Source organism: Apodemus sylvaticus, chromosome 16 (genome assembly GCF_947179515.1).
Source record: "Apodemus sylvaticus chromosome 16, mApoSyl1.1, whole genome shotgun sequence".
In the NCBI taxonomy this organism is placed as follows: Eukaryota; Metazoa; Chordata; class Mammalia; order Rodentia; family Muridae; genus Apodemus; species Apodemus sylvaticus.
Window position 1 is genome coordinate 66,173,723 of NC_067487.1, and position 21,865 is coordinate 66,195,587.

General features: G+C 45.0%; 1 protein-coding gene across 1 annotated transcript in view; it reads left to right on the plus strand.

Moving 5' to 3' along the window:
* The window catches only part of Pde8b (phosphodiesterase 8B), a 118,296-nt gene extending 97,055 nt beyond the window's left edge, over window positions 1–21,241 (plus strand). Inside the window, exons 17-23 of the mRNA XM_052159649.1 lie at window positions 332–467; window positions 1,305–1,503; window positions 12,589–12,806; window positions 13,854–13,974; window positions 16,566–16,733; window positions 19,309–19,438; window positions 20,599–21,241. Coding sequence (XP_052015609.1) covers window positions 332–467; window positions 1,305–1,503; window positions 12,589–12,806; window positions 13,854–13,974; window positions 16,566–16,733; window positions 19,309–19,438; window positions 20,599–20,708 — 1,082 coding nt within the window. The 3' untranslated portion in view covers window positions 20,709–21,241. The remainder of the gene's footprint in view (window positions 1–331; window positions 468–1,304; window positions 1,504–12,588; window positions 12,807–13,853; window positions 13,975–16,565; window positions 16,734–19,308; window positions 19,439–20,598) is intronic.
* The last annotated feature ends 624 nt before the right edge of the window (window positions 21,242–21,865 follow it).

Consider the following 21,865-nt stretch of genomic DNA (forward strand, 5'->3'; position numbering starts at 1 on the left):
CCACAAGGGCCTTGCGGTACCTCCGGCTGGTCTCATGAGTTTATTCCTCTCCATGGTGTACATTTAAAGCCAGGCCCCTGACTAAAGTCATGTCTCAGAGCACTGCTAGATAAGGATTCCCATTCTCCATATGTTTAAGCAGGCCTTAGAGTTATTTTTCTGTTTATGGTCTTGAGATTTCATAATTCAAGAAGAGCCCCAGTGTTAAAAAAAAAAAAAAATCTCCCTACCAATGGGAGTTGAGGATGTTGTTTCTCGTGGCAACCATAAAGATAACGAGATGCTGAAGACGCTGGAAAGCCCACACCTAACTTGCCTCCTCTACCCCCAGATGTGCACCACAGTCACAGTCACCTCTCGATGCCCATCACCATCAATGATGTCCCCCCAAGCATCGCCCAGCTCCTTGCTAATGAGGAGAGCTGGGACTTCAACATCTTTGAATTGGAAGCCGTTACACATAAAAGGTAAGTGGCATCTCTGGCTGAGCAGCTGAAGGCCATGCTCAAGGCCTTCATTTCTAAGGATGGAATTCCGTGTCCTGAATGTTCTCTTGTATGGAGAGGATGTGTCTGTGGGAAAGGTCCAGGGTCAGCGCACACTTCCCCATATCTGATTCCTTTGTGCCTGTGAGCCTGGAAGTCTGTTTTCTCATCCCTTCCACCTTACAGGAACAGATTGTCAGTCAGGGTCGGTGGTACACATCAGCAACTTGGGAGATAGGCAAGAGGGTTGTTTGAGCTCAGGGATTCAAGACTAGCTTGGACAACGAAAATTCATTTTCTCTGTCTCCCTCTTCTCTCTCCCTCCTTCCCGTCCCCATACAGAAATAGGATTTGATAGCACTGTGGATTTTCTTTGAGTCCACTCTGTCTGCAGGACAAGCAGTTTGTTTTGTCTTAGGAGAAGACTTACCTCCTCCTGGAATGTTGGTCTGTGGCATATAAATGATTCATCTATAAAGTAACATCACTCTAAGTGAGGTGACTTTGCCGGGACCGCCCATACCACTCATTTTTCCCTTGAGTTCTTCTTATAGGCACAAAGGCTGTGCAGAGCGTGTGTGGAAGCAGAGGTGGAGGGGGGCCAACAGAGGCTTTCTGACTTAACAGATAACCTAAGAACAACCTGACCCACCCGAGGCACCTCATTGCAAAGGGGGGCTGGTTAAGCAGTACCAGTGTCTCTGGGCTGCAAGCATGTTGAATGATCACATACACAAAAGTCCCTCTGTTCTCTACTGCCATTAAAGATATCACGTTCTGGGCCACTGGCTTGAACCAGCGTTTGTTTCCTGTTTTCAGGCCACTTGTGTACCTGGGCTTAAAGGTCTTCTCTCGGTTTGGAGTGTGTGAATTTTTAAACTGTACTGAAACCACTCTTCGGGCCTGGCTACAAGTGATTGAAGCTAACTACCACTCCTCCAATGCCTACCACAACTCCACCCACGCTGCCGATGTACTGCACGCCACGGCTTTCTTCCTTGGAAAGGAAAGAGTGAAGGTAGATTTTAGATCATAAGCTGGATATCTCCTGGGGTGGAGAACCAAGAACTCAGTCTTCCTTCCTATCTATCTATCCATTTATTTATTTATTTATTTATTTATTTATTTATTTGTTTATTTAATGTATTTGAGTACACCATCACTGCCTTCAGACACAGCAGAAGAGGGCATTGGAGCCCATTGCAGATGGTTGTGAGCCACCATGTGGTCACTGGGAATTGAACTTTTTGGGAAAAGCAGCCAGTGCTCTTAACCACTGAACCATCTCTCCAGCCCCCAAGAACTCAGTCTTAGTAAATACATTAGACAAATAGCAATTTTTTAGAAGATTTATTTATTTATTTATTTATTTATTTATTTATTTATTGTTTTTTGGTTTTGTGTGTGGGTTTTCTTGTTTTTTGGGGTTTTTTTGTTTTTGTTTGGATTTGTTTTTTGTTTTTGTTTTTTTCCGAGACAGGGTTTCTCTGTGTAGCCCTGGCTATCCTGGAACTCACTCTGTAGACTAGGCTGGCCTTGAACTCAGAAATCTGCCTGCTTCTGCCTCTGCCTCCCAGAGTGCTGGGATTACAGGTATGAACCACCACCACCCGGCTTATTTATTTATTGTATTAAGTACACTGTAGCTGTCTTCAGACACTCCAGAAGAGGGTGTCAGATCTTGTTATGGATGGTTGTGAGCCACCATGTGGTTGCTGGGATTTGAACTCAGGACCTTCGGAAGAGCAGTCAGTGCCCTTAACCGCTGAGCCATCTCTCCAGCCCCGACAAATAGCAATTTGACGAGACCTTTTGTTGTTGTTATAAAATTGATTGTTAGAGACTCAGGACTTCCTACTAGTTCTTCTGTTCTCTTGAACATTCCTAAAATATTATCTCTGGGACTTACTTCTGTGGCTGATCCAGGAACCCATATATAACTGTTTACCAGCTCTGGGAAGGGAAGTCACAGGACAGCGCTTAAGTTGAAGTACACTGTGGTGGGGCTTAAGGTTAAGTGTCAGTGTCAGAATTTGGCCATTATACATCCCTATGGGAGCCACCCAGTTTTCTCCTGCCTGAGGGGCATATGTGCACCCTGTGTGGGTGTGAGTGAGTGTGTCAGTGACTTTTGCCTAATTGTGACCCTCTGGTTAGTCTTATGCCGAGTTCAGTGCTGTTGTGACAGGTGCTGATTTTGGGGTGGCCCTACAAGGGTAACCTGGGAGGTTCCCTTAACAACCTCTCCTCTCACCTAACATGACTCATACATCAAAGCTCCTTTGCTATGGTTTAAACTAAAGCTTAAAACTTAGGACTAGGGCGTGTCACTCAGATACAGCACGTACCTAGTCCACACGGGCCCTGACACAGAGATGTTCTCAGAAGACATTCTGCTGAGACTGCACACATACAAATCTGTGGATACTGCCACTGGGTTATGCTCTTGGAACAGAGGTAAAGGGTTAAGAATGTGCTACTTAAGGGGGCGGGGATAGGTAAAAGGAACAGAAATGGGTAGAGGGAACTTAGATTCGCCAAAACCCATTTCTGGCCATTTCACCAGATATCAAAGGATGTGGTCCAAGGGTAATGCTTTTGAAGAATTTAAAAGAAAGAAAGAAAGAAAGAAAGAAAGAAAGAAAGAAAGAAAGAAAGAAAGAAAGAAAGAAAGAAAGAAAGAAAGAAAGAAAGAAAGAAAGAAAGAAAGAGAAAGGGAGAAAGAGAGAGAGAGAGAGAAAGAAAGAAAGAAAGAAAGAAAGAAAGAAAGAAAGAAAGAAAGAAAGAAAGAAAGAAAGAAAGAAGGAAGGAAGGAAAGAAGGAAGGAAGGAAGGAAAAAAGAAGAAAGAAAGAAAGAAAGAAAGAAAGAAAGAAAGAAAGAAAGAAAGAAAGAAAGAAAGAAAGAAAGAAAGAAAGACAGACTGATGACTGCACTGCCCTGTGCTGTAACGAGCATCTCTAGGAGCCCCACACCTCTGAGTCTCTGCTGTGGTTCTAACAGATGGGATGAGACAGCAGAGGTCTCATGGCTGGCTGGGCAAAGCAACTGGGGCCTTAGCACCGACCAGACTGACCCTGCAGCCCCAGTTTGCAGCTGAAGTGACATCCATTAGCAGACCTTCTCTAGGAAAACCCAGACGGCGTGTGCAACAATCTAGAGGTCCTGTCACCACCATCTCCCTGCCCCTCCCTCCTCTAAATTTAGGTTTTTCCTCGGAGTCCCACTAGTGCACTGGGTCTGAAATTCTCAAACAGTCTTAGAAACAAGGTTCTGACTAATTGCAACCCACTTACAATTCAAAATATGTCTTCTGACTCTAGCAGCTCCAGCCAGGAATTCAGAATGTACAGCCCAGCAAGAACCTGGGAGACTTGGGCTGTCTGGGGTCAAGTTCAGCCCAAGTTCACTGGGCCAGTCCACCCTGACACTTACAGTGGGAATGACAGCTGAGGGTCCTTCCCTTAGACCTCCTGCCTTGATGACCACAGTCAGGAAGCTGTGTCCTTACCTCCTGCTTGAATCATCAGCTCCTTAAGGATGATAAAATTTAAATATAGTCTGTGGGTTCTGGGAATTGATGTCTCCTGCATGCTAAGTGCATATTCCACCACTCACTTCCAATCCCAATGCCAGGGCTACGTTTAAAGGTTTTTTAAAATGTATTCTTTAAAAAGAGTTCATCCAATATACTTCACTCATATTCTATCCTCTTCCCCAACTCCTCCCATAACCTCTCCCACTTCCCTAGTCAACCGACCTCGTGTCCTTTTCTCTCTCACAGACAAAACAACAACAGAACATGGCGTCCAATTTGTGTTGGCCAACCGCTTCTAACCATGGCTTGCCCTAGAGTATAATTGATACACTCATTCCCAATCCACTGGAGAAACCAATTTTTCTTTTCTTAGCAGCTGTCAGTTGTGAATACCTTCCTAGGAAATGGAGAAATGCTGTGTCCACCCCCTGCGCCTGCCCCTGCCCCATCCTGACCTTTTGTCTAGCTTGAGCTTGTATAGGTCTTATGCAAGTTGTCAGAGTCTCTGAGTTCCTATGTGCAGCTTTTCTGTTGTGTGTCTGGAAAGCATTCTTTCCTTAAAGGTATCTACCACCTCTGACTCTTCAGATCTCTCTGTCTCCTTTTCAGTAGAGACCTCAGAGTCGTGTGTGTGTGTGTGTGTGTGTGTTTGTATGTGTGTGTGTTTGTGTGTGTGCATGTGAGAGAGATTGATTGATTGATTGATTGATTGATTGATTGATTTAGGGCTGAGTGCTACAAAGACTCCCACTCTCTGTACGTGGTGCAGTTGTGGGTCTCTACTGTTAATTACAGTCTACTGCAGGAACAACTTCTCTGATAGAGGCTGAATGGTGCTCTGATCTATGGGTATTGCAATATGTCCTCAGGAATTATTTTATTACTAGGTTCTTTTCGCAGAATAATAGAATTAGGCTTCCCCTCAGAGCATATGACCTATCTAGTCCTTGGTTCTCAGCTTCATTAACAGTGTTATATAGCATTTCATCCTATGGATATAGTAACCACTTTTAAAAGTGGTTGGTTATTCCCACAGCATTTGACACTACTGTCCTGGTGGGTATATCTTGCCAGGCAGGGTCACGATTATAGTTCACATCATTCCTAGTTGGGTGACATTGATGATTACTTTTCTCCTAACCCCTACGTGAAACACACACATGTAGGGCATGAATGCTCCCACATGTAAGAGGAAATTTGCAGTGCTTGTCTTTCTGGGTATGATGTATCTAGTTTCATCTATTTGCCTGCAAATTCCATTTTTCTTAGCATCTGAATAATATCCTCTTATGTAAATGTACCACATTTTTATTGTCCATTTGTCATCTGGTAGGCATTTAGGTGATTTCAATGTCTGGCTATTATGAGTAGAGCAATGATGAGTGTGGATGGGCGTCTCCCTCTCTCTCTGGTAAGAAGTAGGATGAGCGAACATCCTGCAGTAAGAAGTAGAATCTTTTGGGTATGTGCCTGAGACGGATACAGCTGGAGCCTTTTTGGTGTGTCTATTTTTAGCCCTTCGAGGAACCTCCACACTGATCTCCATAGTGACTGTGCAAGTTTAGGTTTCCACCAGCAATAAATAACCTACCCCCACCCCCGTGCCCACCCTCACCCACCCACCCACCCACCCACCCTCACCCCACGCCCACCCTCACCAGCATGAGCGGTCATTTGTTTTGAGCCTGGCCATTCCGAGTGGAATAACACGAAATATCAAAGTAGTTTTACTTTGCATTTCCCTGACAGCTAAGGACATTGAACAATTTTTTCAAAGTGTTTCTGAGTTATTTGTGATTTGTGTTTTGAGGATTCTGATTAGCTCTCTTCTGGTTGGGTTTTGTCAACTTGACACAAACCTAGACATATCTGAGAAGAGAGAATCTTCACTGAGAACGTGACTCCATTAGATTGCCTGTATGAGGTCTGTAGTGCATTTCCTTGCTTAAACGGAGGTAGGCCCATCCTGAGGGGGGCAGTACCACCCCTGGATAGGTGGTCGTAGGTTATATAAGAAAACAAGCTGAGCAAGCCGTGGAGAGAAAGCCAATAAACAGTGCTCCTCCATGACCTTTGCTCCAGTTCCTGCCTTAGGTTCCTGTCCCAGCTTCCCTTGTGATGGAGTATGACTTGAGAGTTATCAAGTAACTGCTTTCCTCTCCCAAGTTTCCTTTGGTCAGTGTTTTATCACAGTAATAAAAATCCTGTAGCACAGAAGTTCCGTGCCACATTTTAAAGCTTGGGTTATTTTCTCGTGTTCAAGTTTGTTTAGTTCTTTGTGTATGCTAGATGCTTTCAGATGTATAATTAATACAGTTTCTTTTCCATCTATTTATTAGCTTTTGGTCTTAATGCCTATGCGTTCAGGGTCCTGTTCAGAAAGTCCTTTCCTGTACTAATGAGTTCAAGCTATTTCCTACTTTCTCTTCTATCAGACTTGGATTGGGTCTTATTTTGGGGTTCTTGGTCCATTTGGAGTGGAGTTCTATGCAGAGGGTGAGGTGCAGGTCTCTGCATTCTTGTGCAGTCATCTAGCTTCATCAGTACTATATGCTGATGACAGTATCTTCTCTCAAGTGCATGTCAGGTGCTCACAGGAATGTGAGCTTCTGTCTGAGTCTTCGTTTGATTCCACTATCAACATGTCTGAGTTTATGTCAATACCATGTTACCATGTTACTGTAGCTCTGTAACACAGCTTCAAACCAGGAATGGTGAGATTGCCAGCTGTTCTTTTACTTTTCAGGATTGTGTTACTGACCTGGGATATTTGTGTTCCCACTTGAACGCTTAAGATCATATTTTCAATTCTATAAAGAATTATGTTGGGATTTTAATGAGAATTTCGCTGGCTTTGTCAATTGCTTTTGGTAGGATAGCCATTTTCACAACACTAATTATACCAATCCATAAACATGGAAGACCTTTCCATCTTCTGGTATCTTCAGTTTCTTTCGTCATTGTCTTAACACTTTTATTACACAATTCTTTCACATGCTTGGTAAGAGTTATCTCACATTTTTTTGAACAATTTTTTTATCCCACATTTTTATCTCAGTGTTTGGCATTTGTGTACAGGAAGGCTTCTGATTTGTGTGTTAATTTTATATCCAGCTACTTTGACCAATGTTTTTATCCGCTGTAGAGGCTGCCTGGCAGTTTTTAGGGTTTTCTTGTATAACAACCATATCACCCACATAAAAGGATCCTCTAGTGTCTTCCTTTTCTGTTGGTATCTCTTTGGTCTCCTTCAGTTGTCTTATAGTTCTAGCTAAGACTTCAAGAACTATATTGAGCAGGTATAGAGTGGATATTGATGCCTTGCTTCTGATTTTTGTGGAAATGCTCAGAATTTCTCTCCATTTATAGTGATGACAGCTGTGGGCTTATTATAAGTTGCCTTTATTTATTGAGATATGCTCCTCAAATCGCGAATTTCTCCAGGACTTGCATCATGAGGAATGTTGGAATCTATCAAAGGACTTTTCTGAATCTGATGAGATGACCACAAGGTTTCTGTCCTTTAGTCTATCATGTCCTGGATTGTGCTCACTTCCATATGCTGAGCTGTTCCTGCATCCCTGGGATGAAGCTAACTTGATTATGGTGGGTAATCTTCTTAGTGAATTCTTGGATTTGATTTATAATTATTTTATGGAGATTTTTTGTATCTATGATCATAAGAGATATTGGTGTATAATTTTCTTTTTTATTGAGTCTTTGTGTGGTTTAGGTATTCCGAGTAATGGTGCCTCATAAGAACTGGGGATGTCCTTCAGTCTCTATTTTGCAGAATAACTTGAGAAGGTGTCATGGCAGTACTTCGTTGAGGCTCCTTTTAGTTAGAGAAGTTCGGATTACCGTTTCTCAATAGCTTTTAAAATTATTTACTTTTAATTAGTTTATATATATTAAGAAACTCATCCATTTCTTTTAGGTTTTCTGATTTGAGAAAATACAGATTTTTAACATGTTTTTATGGTTCTTTGGATTTCCTTTTTTATCTCCAATTTTATAAAATTGGATTCCTTTTCCTTTTTCTTTCTTTCATTAACATACTAATGTTCTGTCAATCTTGTTGATTTGTGTTTTTTCAAAGAATCAATTCTTGTTTCACTGATTTTTTTTGTTTATTGTTTTTTGTTTGCTTGTACTTCATTGATTTTAAACCCTGGCTTTATTGCTTCCCACACATTTTTCAGTGTTTTTTATTTTATTTTCCTAGATCTTTCAAGTGCATCATTAAGTTATTAATATGAGACCTCACCAGATTTTTTTTTTTTTGATTTGGTTTTTTCGAGACAGGGTTTCTCTGTATAGCCCTGGCTATCCTGGAACTTACTCTGTAGACCAGACTGGCCTCAAACTCAGAAATCTGCCTGCCTCTGCCTCCCAGAGAGCTGGGATTAGAGGGTGCGCCACCACCACCCAGCATCAGATTTTTTTTTTAACATAGCATGCTATATGTGCTCTCCTCTTAGAACCGCCTTCACCATGTCCCATAGATTTTGTTTGTTGTTCTCATTTCCATTTTATTCTAAAACATTTTACATTTTCCTGATTTCAGCCTTGACCCAGGTTTTACTTGGTATCGTGTCACTTGGTTGTCGTGAATATGGCCTTTCTGCTGTGTCTGTTGTCCACACCCTGCCTTACTCTATGGAGACCAAAAGGGATGCTTGAGATTATCTGTTCTCTGTGTGTCAGGACTTACCTTGTGTCCTAATAGATGGTCAGTTTCAGAGAAAGCTCGACAGGCTGCTGGGAAACACATGTTCTTCAATATTTGAGTAGGATGTTCTAAGGTGTTTGGGGGCGCCACTGATTTATGGTGTTATTGAACCCCAAAATCTATTAGTTTTTGTCTGGATGACCCTCTGATGAGAACCTGGGTCCTGAGGTCACCCACGGGCACTCTGTTAGTGTTGATGTGTGACTTTAGATGCATTGGTGTTCCTTTTGTGAAATTGGGTCCACTTGTGTTTGGAGTACAAATATTTCGAATTATGATATCTTCTTGGTGGAATTTTTCTTTAATAAGTGTGTAGAGTCTTTATCTCTTCTGAATAGATTTGAACACTCTTTTGTCAGGTATTAGCCTAAGTGCTAAATTTCTTAATGTTATTATTACAAAGCATCCTCAGTCCAGCCAGAGGCAGTGTGCCAGTATGGCCAGAGCCCTGCTTGTGGCCACTGACCACATGTTCCAGCTGTTCTCACCTCACCCCTGAAACCTACTGCAAGCAGGTAGGCCTGGTCAGCCAGCACTGTTTGTTATCTAGACCAAAGTGACTGAATAAGGAAGGGCTGGAAGGGCTGGGTTAGGCTGGAGCGAGGCTGTGCCTGTGCCTTACCAGCAGATCAATTTCTGCTGGAAAGAAAAGAGCAATGCAGGGGTCTCCATGTCCAGAGACTTAGGTTTTTACTAGCTGCATGTTTATGTGCTCTCTCTCTCTCTCTCTCTCTCTCTCTCTCTCTCTCTCTCTCTCTCTCCCCTCCTTTCCTTCCTCCCTCCACTAATCCCCACAGGACCATGCTTTTCTTCCGTGAGCTTGCCTCATCTCCCAGCCATTTCTTTTTTTCAATACATTTTTTAAAGATTTATTTATTTATTATATGTGAGTACACCGTAGCTGTCTTCAGACACTAGAAGGTGTCAGATCTCTTTACAGATGGTTGTGAGCCACCATGTGGGTGCTGGGATTTGAACTCATGACCTTCGGAAGAGCAGTCAGTGCTCTTACCCCCTGAGCCATCTCTCCAGCCCCATCCCAGCTATTTCTTATCAGACCCCTCATGCTTAGTGCTCATAAAACTGTAGGACAAAGCACATCATCTGTACCTCAACAGAAGTTCCAAGGCCATTGTTGAGGTTAAATCCATGGAGGGCTGGAGGAGAGGCAGCTCTAGACAAGTACAATTGTATTTTCCATCCCATCAACTAGTCTGAAAAGGGGGCTAGCCTGGGACTTCCATCAGGACTGGATCTACAGCTCCCCCACCTGAGACTGAAGGTAGGGTCCCCTGTGTTCTCACTGAGCAGGTAAAGTCACTTATAGTAGGGGAGAAGTTGGAGCAGTTCCAGGTTCTGAGCTTGGAGGTGGCAGGCTGCATCCGAAGGTTATGGTGGCCTCTTCTGATAGCAGTGAAAGGGAACCAAACAGGTTTTCATTTTCTGGCCTCTCTATTCTTTATCTCACCAAGAACTTCCAGAACATCCAGGTTGCTGTCAGGAAACTTTGTATGCTGGCTGGGCCAAACCAGGATTCCTACCAGCTCTGTGACATTATGATTCAAGATGGAAGTGACTTCCTTCTTGGAGAGAGACAGCATTCAAAAAAGTCCCACTATAACTTCAAGTCAGCACTGACAGGGACTGCCCGAGGGCCTGGGAGGGCATCAGCAGGAAGGCTGAGCTTTGTCTTCCTTACCCAGTTTTCCCTCCCACAGAACTAAGAGAGCAAGCTGGAACCGCCCTAAGCCGTATCTAGTCTTCCCCGAGGCCTGCCTCCCTCTTCCTTCACTGTTCACACCCTGGGCTCCCTCTGCTCCCTCAGTAACTTCATCTGGACTCCCTGCCTGGACTCCTCTCCTTTACTACATGTTTGTATTAGTCAGGGTTCTCTAGAGTCACAGAACATATGGGTAGTCTCTATATAGTGAGGGAACTTGTGGATGACTTACAGCTTGTAGTCCAACTCCCCAAAAATGGTCAGCAGCACCTGTGGATGGAAGTCTAAGGATCTAGCAGTTGCTCAGTCCAAGGAGGCAAGCAGGCAAAGAAAAAGAGTGAGTCTTCTTCCAATGTCCTTACATAGGTCTCCAGCAGAGGGTGTGGCTCAGGTTAAAGGCATGTGCCACTATGTCTTTAATCCCAGATGACCTTGAACTTGGAGATTTCCTTGTCTTAATCTTCTGGAATTCATAGCCTCTATGCTTCAAGACCTCCATGCCAAGATCCAGGTCAGAAACATATATCTCTGAACCTCTAGATTAGGATCATAGGTGAGCCTTCCGATTCTTGATTGTGGTTCATTCCAGATATAGTCAAGTTGACGACCAGGAATAGCCACTACAATGTTGCCTGCTCTCCTGTTGCTTATCTACCATACTTCAGCAATCAAAATCACTTTCTTAGGAAAGCTGTCATTGACCATTGTATAGACCTTTGTTGGTCAGTTTGTAGTTGTCTTAGGGTTTTACTGCTGTGAACAGATACCATGACCAAGGCAAGTCTTCTAAAAGACAACATTTAGTTGGGGCTGGCTTATAGGCTCAGAGGTTCAGTCCATTATCATCAAGGCAGGAAAATGGAAGCATCCAGGCAGGCACGGTGCAGAAGAAGCTGAGAGTTCTACCTCTTCATCTGAAGGTTGCTAGTAGAAGAATGACTTCCAGGAAGCTAGGACAAAGCCCATGCCCACGGTGACACATCTACTCCAACAGGGCCACACCCCCAATAGGCCAAACATATACAAACTCCCTATATATACACACATACATACATACATATACATGCATATACATACACACACACACATATATATATATATATATATATATATATATATATATACTCCCTATGCCAAGCATATACAAACCATCCCAGTAGCTGTACACAGCTACTAAATAAAGCTGAGGAGGCCCTCCATTGCACTGGCCATAAGGCGAGTGTTCAGAAGCTATGAATGATGGACTTTGTCTGCATTCACAGATGCAGAGTGCTCCCTTCACCATATGATGGTCCGTGGTCAGTACTACCCTGCTCTGCCCTGCTCTGCCCTGCTCTGCCCTGCTCTGCCCTGCTCTGCCCTGCTCTGCCTTGCTCTGCCCTGCTCTGCCTTGCTCTGCCTAGCCCTGAGGTTACACTCTGGGGAAGCTGGGACTCTCTTTACCTAATCTCACCCATTAGTATCACGGCTTCAACTCTGGTGCTATGCACAATACCCAGCACCTTTAGGCATCTGACACGGAATGAATTCATAATTCGGTGTCTTACATAACACCCCATCTGCCAGCTTTCTTCTAACTTACACGCTAAGGAGAATGCTTGCTGTCCTTTGAGCTCAGTATTAGCACAGTGAAGCTCTGGTGAGCTTCTCTAAGCCTTTGCTGCCTGCTAGCCCAGCCCCTGTGTTTCTTGACCCTTCCTCGCTGCCAAACTTCTGCTATTGCCCCATTCACCCTGTGAGCTGGCTGTGCTCTTTACCGCTGGCTCTCCAAGATGCCTGCAGGAGCTGACACGTAAAGAATATTTGTGAAGCCGCCTACTGTCTACGCATCATGGTAGAGAGTCACAGCAGCAAGTCAAAAGACCGGTTTGGCTTCTTTTTCAAAGAACTAGCAAATGGACTCTAGACAGTTCAGGTGTTGTAGCTTCTATGATCTCAAGAGAATACATAGCGCAGGACAGTGACTCCTGAGCCCAAGGTCACCTTTCTGCTAAGGCTAGGAGGAAACTGAAAGGACATTCTGAAGGTTCCAGCCCCAAGCCCTTCTCTTTCAGAGGTGGATGCTGGTCTTCAGAAGCCTGAGGGCAATGCTCAGTATTCCTCTCCCCACCCTAGGGAAGCCTGGACCAGCTGGATGAGGTGGCTGCTCTGATTGCGGCCACAGTCCACGATGTGGATCACCCCGGAAGAACCAACTCCTTCCTCTGCAACGCAGGCAGCGAGCTTGCAGTGCTCTACAACGACACTGCGGTCTTGGAGAGTCACCACACAGCCTTGGCCTTCCAGCTCACCGTCAAGGACACCAAGTGCAACATTTTCAAGAATATTGACAGGTTTGTCATGATTGGGCTCCTGGGCTTAGGGTCTGGGAAGCTAAAAGAGAAACTGAATGTTCTCTGGTTTCTCTGACTAGATGGGAATGAAACAGTGGTTCTTCACTGCATCAGACTATGAATCAGCTTTGCCCCTCTGAACTTAGTTCTACTCTTTAGGCTGCCTTTCATGCTTTGAAAATCTCATTTAGCCTTTAGTAAGTCCATGAAAGCAAGTGTTTGTTATGCACCGAAAAGCACTGCCTAAACGGTACTGGCCTCACCAACAAATCTATCAGATATTTTTATCTTCCCCCCCCTGCAACTCGAGGCCAATATATAATCCTGCATTTCCAGCAAGTTTGGGCCACTGAGAATTCATCCCCATGAGGAGGTCCTAGGGAGGATGCTGGGAATGAGGCAGGTTTCTCATGCAGAGACAGCACCTTGATGTGATGTGGTGGAACAATTCTTGCCTGCTATCAACTGTGGGGTCAGGCTATGGCTATTTCCTGTATCACACCAGCAAGCTGCTGAGGAGAGACCTGGGCAAGGGCCTGGTGGTCACTCAGGCCTCATGACATTGTCTACATGAGCTTCCCAGTTTAGGCTCTAGAAAAATCTCTATGGTTACTGAGAGTGGTTGTTCTAATTCGGACTTAAGTTCTATCGTATCAAGGAGCTGTAGAGAAACAATTCTTTCCAGGAGCCAGTTTGCTTAGCTCCTCAGTCAGCCTCTTAACTTGAGTAGATGACAGGGATTTTCTGGTAACCTTTGAGCCATTGTCCCAACCACAGCAAAGGATTATATAAAAGGAAGAGACTTGGTCGTCACCAGTAGGAACCGGTCTGCATGGAACATAGTCAAACCTCATCAGACTGCCACTTTGGCCTGTCCCTTCCTTCCACTTCCTTGTCCTAGTGTTTTCAAAAGAAGGGGTGGGAACTACTATTCCAAACAACTGCCGGTCACGTGACATTCACTTTCTTTCTCTTCACATTCACTGGAGAATGCTGAATGGCATCGAAATTCATGATGTGAGCAGGCAACTTTGTCTTCTTATTTAGGAACCACTATCGAACGCTGCGCCAGGCTATTATCGACATGGTTTTGGCCACGGAGATGACCAAACACTTTGAACACGTGAACAAATTTGTGAACAGCATCAACAAGCCTCTGGCAGCCGAGGTAAGGGCTCCTGTGTAATGAGATAGTGCAGTGTGCTTCCGTGAGGGGAGGCAAGCTAGCCTATGTAACGAGATACTGGAGCGTGTTTCTCTGAGAGCCTGCTCTGGCACCAAAGCATTTCCTGCCTCTCCAAGGTGAGGTGATTATCAGCTTGGAGCTGGGGAAAGAGCTTGGGTCTGAGGACAGACTGACAGCTGTCTACCGCAATTTCTCTGGCAGCCTCTGAGACACAGTGCTGAGATGGAGGAGCCCACAGCTGAGCAGAATGAACGGTTGTTTGGCAGGACGACTCATGCTGTCTCGGTTCTGTTCCTCGGACTCGTAGGATCTCAAAGCTAGGGAATGCTTGACAGAAGCAAACTCTTCCCAGTATCATCAAAGTGAACAAGTATATTAGTTCTTTTCTGTTGCTGTGATAAAATATCCTCATGAAGAGTACATTGGGGAAGAAAAAGTTTATTTGTTCTCAGTCTTTCCTGGAGGGAAGTTAAGGCAAGAATTCAAGACCACGAGCCTGAAGGCCGCAATGCTGCTACTTCATGTGGCATTCATCCTGACCAGGAACTCACTCCCAGCCAAGGAAGTGTGGCAGACACCATGGAAGGAGGAAGGAAGCTCACCGACACAGCCATCGGCTCACGCTTAGCCAGTGTTCTTACAGATGAGACCCTCTTATCTGGGAATGCTACCACCACCACCAGGCTGACCTTCCCACACCAATTAACAATCAAGACAATCCCCCGGAGATGGGGCTATAGGTCAATCTGATCTGGGCAATCCCTCAACTAAGACTCCCTTCTTGGAGTCCCTAGGCTATGTCAAGTTGACAATTAAAGCTAACTTTGTGACTAGAAAAGAAAAATGTAAGCTTTTTTTCTTTTTATAAATTTATCATGTTCTCCCTCCCTCTCTCAAAAATAAAACATAAAATAAAAAGAGACAAGCTAACAACAAAAATCTGTAGGGAAGTATGGAAGACCTGAAGAAAACAAAAAGAATATGTTTAAAATATATAAAATGCTTTTCTGCAAGGAGAATGTCCCCCTTCCCCCAACCTTACTGAGAGACCAGCAATATATATACTAGAGGCCAGGGAAGGAACAGGAGAAAACAATTATAGTCATAGGTCAGGCACCTGGGAAGTCCGTACCACACCGGGCAGGAAGGCAGAAATCAAGCTAAGCCACGGGATGTTTTGCTCTCAAGAAACCTGTGCAAACAGCTCAGCTGGGGGCGTTGAGCCAAGCTCTCTGGCTCCCAACATTAAATAAAAATTTTAAAAAGAGAGAAATTTACCTTGAACCTGCCTTATGCGCCTTACAAATCTGGGCTTTAGAAGAGACAGAATGCTCATTCTTTATCAACATGAAACCGACTGTCGTTGGAAACCATAAAAGTGGTCCATGGCTCCTGAAAAGCATAAATTTCCAGGCTATTAAAGGTAGAATAAATGTTTTGAGGGTCACTTGATGATCAGTAAGGACACTGTCTATGGAATCTATCACATGACCAACCCAGGGGAGGAAGAGTGCCCACCACACCTGTGTGGAACCTCGCCTCCCATGGGCACCATCACACAATGCCAGCACGTTCCTTCCGGCAGAGGGTAGAGGGGAACAAGTATCTTGAAGTTTTGGGCAGAAAACTATACAGAATTTGGAATTGAGACGGTCATCTCTCCATACCTCCCTTTCTGTTTGAGATTTGCTGCCCGCCACATCGTCTGCAGTAAACAATACCTTCTTAGGGTGTTGGGACAACAGCTTCTGGAACCTTCTTCCCTTCAGGGGTCCAATAAAGAGGACCAGCCTCAAAACAAAATCCCACTACATGTCAGGCTGTCTTTCAGCTTGGCTGAGCTCTGGAGAGCTAATTAACTGCTCCATACAAACCCATGGTGCCTTTTGGAGAGAATAATTTCCCAGGCTCTGTGAAATCGGCCTGTGAACGCATGCATGCATACCCACCTAGTCACGGGCCTGGTTCCATGCCCTGGCCACTGGCACTCCTCCCAACCCCATAGGTTTACAGCACTGCATAACCATGTCTTTAGAGACTGCTGAACACACATTCTCGCATTTTGGCCCAAATGTGCATGCTTCACACTTGATACTAATTCTCTCTCAGCGAGACCCAGCCAGGGAACACACGTGGACATACGCATACCTCAAGAAGTGGGGTGGGAGGGCAGTGTGTGGAAACCAAGTGAAAACAAAAGAAGAAACAATTGAAAAGTCACATTTTCTCGACTTTTGATGGATTAAAATAATGGAAAGTTGTGTTTTCATACATTTCTGAGGAGTCGGGGGGGGGGAGAGGGAGAGGGAGAGAGCCCTTTTTAAGGTGATCTCAACTGCTCAGAACAAACACAGCCTGTAGCTGTTATGCTAAGTCAGTGGATGGGCAACAATGAGGGCTTCTCACCTTTTAAATTCTATACAATCTTGATGGTTTTTAAAGACTGTGCTAGCATGTTATTTATGGATGTAGGAATCAAACAATTCCCATTGCTAAGTCCCAGGCAAGCCTGTGTGCCCGGGTGAGTTAGCCTCTGTGGGCTTCACCAGTCCTGATCTGATTGTCTTTTCCAGAGTGAGGGCAGCGATTGTGAATGCAACCCTACTGGGAAGAACTTTCCAGAAAACCAAATCCTCATCAAGCGCATGATGATCAAGTGTGCCGACGTGGCCAACCCATGCCGTCCCTTGGACCTGTGCATTGAATGGGCTGGGAGGATCTCCGAGGAGTATTTTGCACAGGTGTGGTACCCTGGAGAAAGTGTCCCTTCCCTTCTAGGAACAGGCCATAGGCCACAGATCTCTGTGGGCTCCACAGCCAGGGAACTTCCCTTCTCTGGAAGGCCACCCTCAGCCCTCACTGGAGACTTGTGGTTCTCTCAAGAGACAGGCCAGTGTGCCAGCCACTGACCAAAACCCTCCTGGGCTAGCGGGAATCCTGTAATTGTTGGATCCTGGACTTCCCTAAGAACTAGGAAACTGTGTATTTACTATGATATTACTGTCTCTCTGGTGCATTATGGGAGGCATGTCCTAATCATGGGTCACTCAGTTAACTCAGGGATAGTTATAGACGCAGGTAAGCCCACACCTTGGTTCAAAGGGGCGGATATCTAGAGAGATAGTTCAGTGGGTAAGGACACTTGCTATGCAAACATGAGGACTTAAGGTAGAATCTTAGCACCCGTGTTAAGAATCAGGGCATGGCCATGTGAGCGCCTTTGACCTCAGCACTGGGCACAGTCAGAGATAGGGCTATTGGGACTCAACAGGCACCAGCCCCAACTCCAGGTTCAGAGAGACCTTGTCTCAAAAGAATAGGGCAAAAAATCATAGAGGACACCTGACATCTTCCACTCTTTGCACATGTGCACCCAAACACACATGTACACATAGGCCACACACAGCACTCATATATATATATATATATATATATATATATATATATATATATACACATACATATGTATATGCACATATATGTATATACACATACCAAAAACTAGCAAAAATATACCCTAAGGATATATCTGTGTTAGATTCTATAAGAATTCAGATTTTTTTCCTAGACAAGTGGAAAGCAGTATTATGGGTGATATTAGAGTTCTATTTTTGAAGGATTTGAAAATTTAAAAACAGGACAAAAAGAGAAAACTCCAGAAGACTGTAAACTGACAGATATCTTTAAAGAAAACCGTTAAAGACTGGGGTCTAGATGTGTAACAGAAGACAGCGAGCAACCGTAAGCAATGCAGCAATGCACACTGGGTGATCTGGGGGAGGCTGAAGATCCGCTGGCGCTGTAGAGCAGGCCTGGCTCGGAAGGAGCCTCTGAACTGCAGAGAAGTGAGCCGGGCAGCTCTGAGCTTGTCGGTGTCAGGGAGGGGAGGGGAGGGGAGGGGAGGGGAGGGGAGGAGCAGATGGACTAAGGAGGATGATGGTGTGGACCGAATCACTCTCAGAGCATCACTGAGCGAATCACTGATCAACTGGGTAAGCAGAGACAGAAGTCATTAATGGATGTCCTGGCCCCACATGGGATGGTTACTCCTTGTTCCTGACACTGGGAGAAGTCCCACTGACAGAAACTTCCAACTCAGGAGTCCTTTCTCTCTCAAGAATGCAATGACAATGACAATGTGGCCTGAAAATCAGGTTGCAAATGAAGCCTGTGGTGAGCTCCAGACATTATCAGGGAATGTGGACGCCTTAGTTAGCTGCTGTAAAGAGACACCATGTCCCAGGCAACTCTCATAAGGACAATATTTAATTAGGGCCGGCTTGCAGATTCAGAGGTTCAGCCCATAATCAAGGAGTAACAGTATCCAGGCAGGGGGCATGGTGCAGAAGGAGCTGAGAGTTCTACATCTTCATCTGAAGGCTGCTAGGCATAGACTGGCTTCCAGGCAGCTTTGGGGGAGGGTCTTACAGCCACACCCATAATGACATGCTTCCTCCTCCAACAAGGCCACACCTCCAAATAGTGCCACTCCCTGGGCCAAGCATATTCAAACCACCACAGTGGATCTCACCATTCAGCTTGCAACCTGTGGGATACTCAGATGTCCATGCACCTTGACGGCAGTGTGTTAATACTCCCCGAGGAAAAGCAACACATTCACCTCACAGCTCAACTGCTCTGGTGCTAGTCCCAGAGGCACCCTGACTGGCTGCACATAAGGTGTTCTGTGCTTGCCATCCTGTTGTGCAAAACAGTCAAAAGACATACACTGAGAGGATAAGATCTTTAAAAAAAAAAATAGGTCATTCTCACTGCTGCATATACATCATTTTTAAGTGAAAATAGATACAAATAACAAAAGAGAAACAAAAATATGAGCATGCAGCCAGGGGCACAGTGGAAACTGCTCTTGACCTGTGTGGTCTACTGCCTCTATTTCATGGGCTACCCACAGTTTGACCTTAGCAGCAAATGTGGATTAGTGTCAGTTGGCTATAGGGGTGTAGATCAGACCTTACAAAAGATCGCAGGGTCCCACTGGGCTGGTGCTTCAGGGGGAGCTGTGGAATAGCACAGAATGAGAAATCAGGGCTACTGAGGATGGAGCTCTTTGGAAAATGCTGTCCTAGCATCCCTTAGGTCCTCGATTCAAGAGAGGAAAAGGGAAAGGGGAGGGAGAGAGGAGACCTGAACATGGTCACTATAGGCCACTTCAGGAAACTGCTCAACCTTTCTGCGCTCTGGGCTTCTTCTGAGAAACATGCAGTTACTGGGAAGGCTTCTCGAATGCCCATAGCCATTACTGCAAGCGATTCTCATGTGCCAACAGCGCTGTGCACTGGTTTTTCCTCACAGACCGATGAAGAGAAGAGGCAGGGGCTGCCCGTGGTGATGCCGGTGTTCGACCGCAATACCTGCAGCATCCCCAAGTCCCAGATCTCCTTCATCGACTACTTCATAACAGACATGTTTGATGCTTGGGATGGTAAGTCAGTTGCTAGTTTATCCCCCACAAAGGATATTGTGTTATACTTAATGGAGAGCACCTTTAGTGGCACAGGCTGGACCTATAGGTAAACAAAATACTAAAGTGTGTGTGTGTGTGTGTGTGTGTGTATACAAGCTTTTCTACTGAGCTAAACCCAAGCCTAACTCTTTGTTTCTTACTGCTGTTGCTGCTATTCTTCAAGACAGCATATTGTTACCTAAGGTGACTGATAATTTATAAGTTTTGAGGGTCTAAGGGTAGGAACATCCAGAAAAAGAAAAGGGAGTCTCCCATATTGCCCTGAGCCCAGAGGCTCTCCGGTCATGGTGGGATTCTTCAACCTTAATTAGCAAGAGTTTTCCCACATATATACATAAGCCACGAGCCCTCTGTGGGCAGGTAGAGCAGGTGCGTCCCAGCGTCTGGCATGGACTTGGGAGTGTCACAGGGATGAATAAGGCTTCACTTTTCAAAGGCCCCATTTCCAACATGTACAGCCATTTCACTCTCGCACAAGAAGAAATCCAGCCAAGCAAATGCATCTCATTCTCTGTGAATTTCAGCTTCAAAGGAGTTAAGTAAAAACCCTGTTTGAATTTCAGCAACTCTTACATTCACGCTAGGGATGTAGTTCATAGTTCAGAGTGGTAAGTTGCTTGCCTAGAGCACAAGGCCCTGGGTTCAACTCCTAACACTACAAGAATGAGTGAATGAATGAAATAAAGAAAAGAAAAAGAAAGGAAGTAAAGGCAGACAGACAGACTACTAGACACTAAACTCATGTTTACTGACTTATCCTTGTGCCCTGACCTTGGGGATGTTTGTCCTCTGGTTGTTTTTGTGGGGATACACACGCACACAGATGTCATCCTCCCACAGCTTATTTCTTTATACAGCGTCCTTCATTGGCCTAGAACTTCCCACTCAGATCAGGCTGGCTAGTGAGCCCCAGAGACACACCACTCTGCCCACTCCAGCTGGGATTACACGCGCATGCATGCATGCCTCCATGTCTAGATTTTGCACCTGATCTGGGAATTGAACTCGGGTCCTCGCCATTGCATGGCAAGCTGGTTCCTGACTATCGTCCCCACTTCTGATCCCAAAGAGCAAGCCTAGCAAATGCTTGTGGATTCAACGGTCTCCTCTGCTTGCAGCTTTCGCTCACCTGCCTGCCCTGATGCAGCACCTGGCTGACAACTATAAACACTGGAAGACACTGGATGACCTCAAGTGCAAGAGTCTGAGACTTCCATCTGACAGCTGAAGCCAAGCCCGGGACGGGGACACTCTGCTCTACAGAGGACACTGTGAATCACAGCGCAGAACAAGCAGCAGGGTTTCCTTTACAATGGAAACGACAGGTGGACACTAAGCGTTTAATATCCGACCTGAATCATGCACGCCCCCAAATTTCATTTTCAGAAAGTTATGTTCCATCAATAAAAATATGTTCTTTTGAATCACTTAGTGACAAAACGAGCCACTTGGCAGCCTCTTCTGCCAAGCTGTGAGCCAGCCTGCGTGCCCTTGTAAAACCCATGGAGCTGACTGATTTACTGAAGGTACCAGCAGGACACAAGAAGCAAAGACCTGTTGTCTGTGTGTCCATCCTCCTGGTGGAGGCCGGGTAGCTTAGCCAGGGTTCAGCTCAACTGTTACCAGAAAGCTAACTGCTGATGCTTGACTACCCTCCTCAGTGGCAAAAGGATGGAGGATTCCTAAACATCGTCTCTGAGCAAATATGAGAAAGAAGCTAGTTAAAATGGGCAGAGTGGGAATGAGATTGTCAGTAAACTAGTTACCCCCCCCCCCCACACACACACACCGGGGGCTCCCATGGCTGCATGATAGGTAGTGTGATATCCAAGTGAGAACACAGCCCAGGCCTGCTGGGTGTCCCTTGGATGGGCGTCAGCCACCCGTGGCACCCCGTTTCTTCTGTGGAACCCCCCATTTGGAAGCCAGCTGATAGGGAAGGAGTGGGTCTTGGTTAGGGGAGTCCTTGAGCCCCTCTTACATCGGGCTCATGGAGACAGCCACAAGCCAGAGTATCTATAAAGCCATTAAACCTGAATGCTTGTGGATAAGGTTTTTTTAAAAAAAAAATTTAAGAGGAGAAAAATTTATATATATATATATATTTGCTGTTCAAAGATTTTTATTAAAATAATCTAAACATCCCCTAGTTTGCTGGGCATTACCTGTCTGTCTGTATTTGGGGAGAAAATGGGGAAGTTTCAAGGTTTGGATATCCTTGATTTATATTTGAGATCATGCCATTTGCTTTACTGATGTAAAAAGAGATTGCAAGAAGTGTAACTATATCGGGACACAGGCATGGAGAGGCAGTAAATGCTATTTTACGCTATTACCTGTCTGCTGATGTTCTTAAAGCACAAGGGCATATTTTTATACAACTCT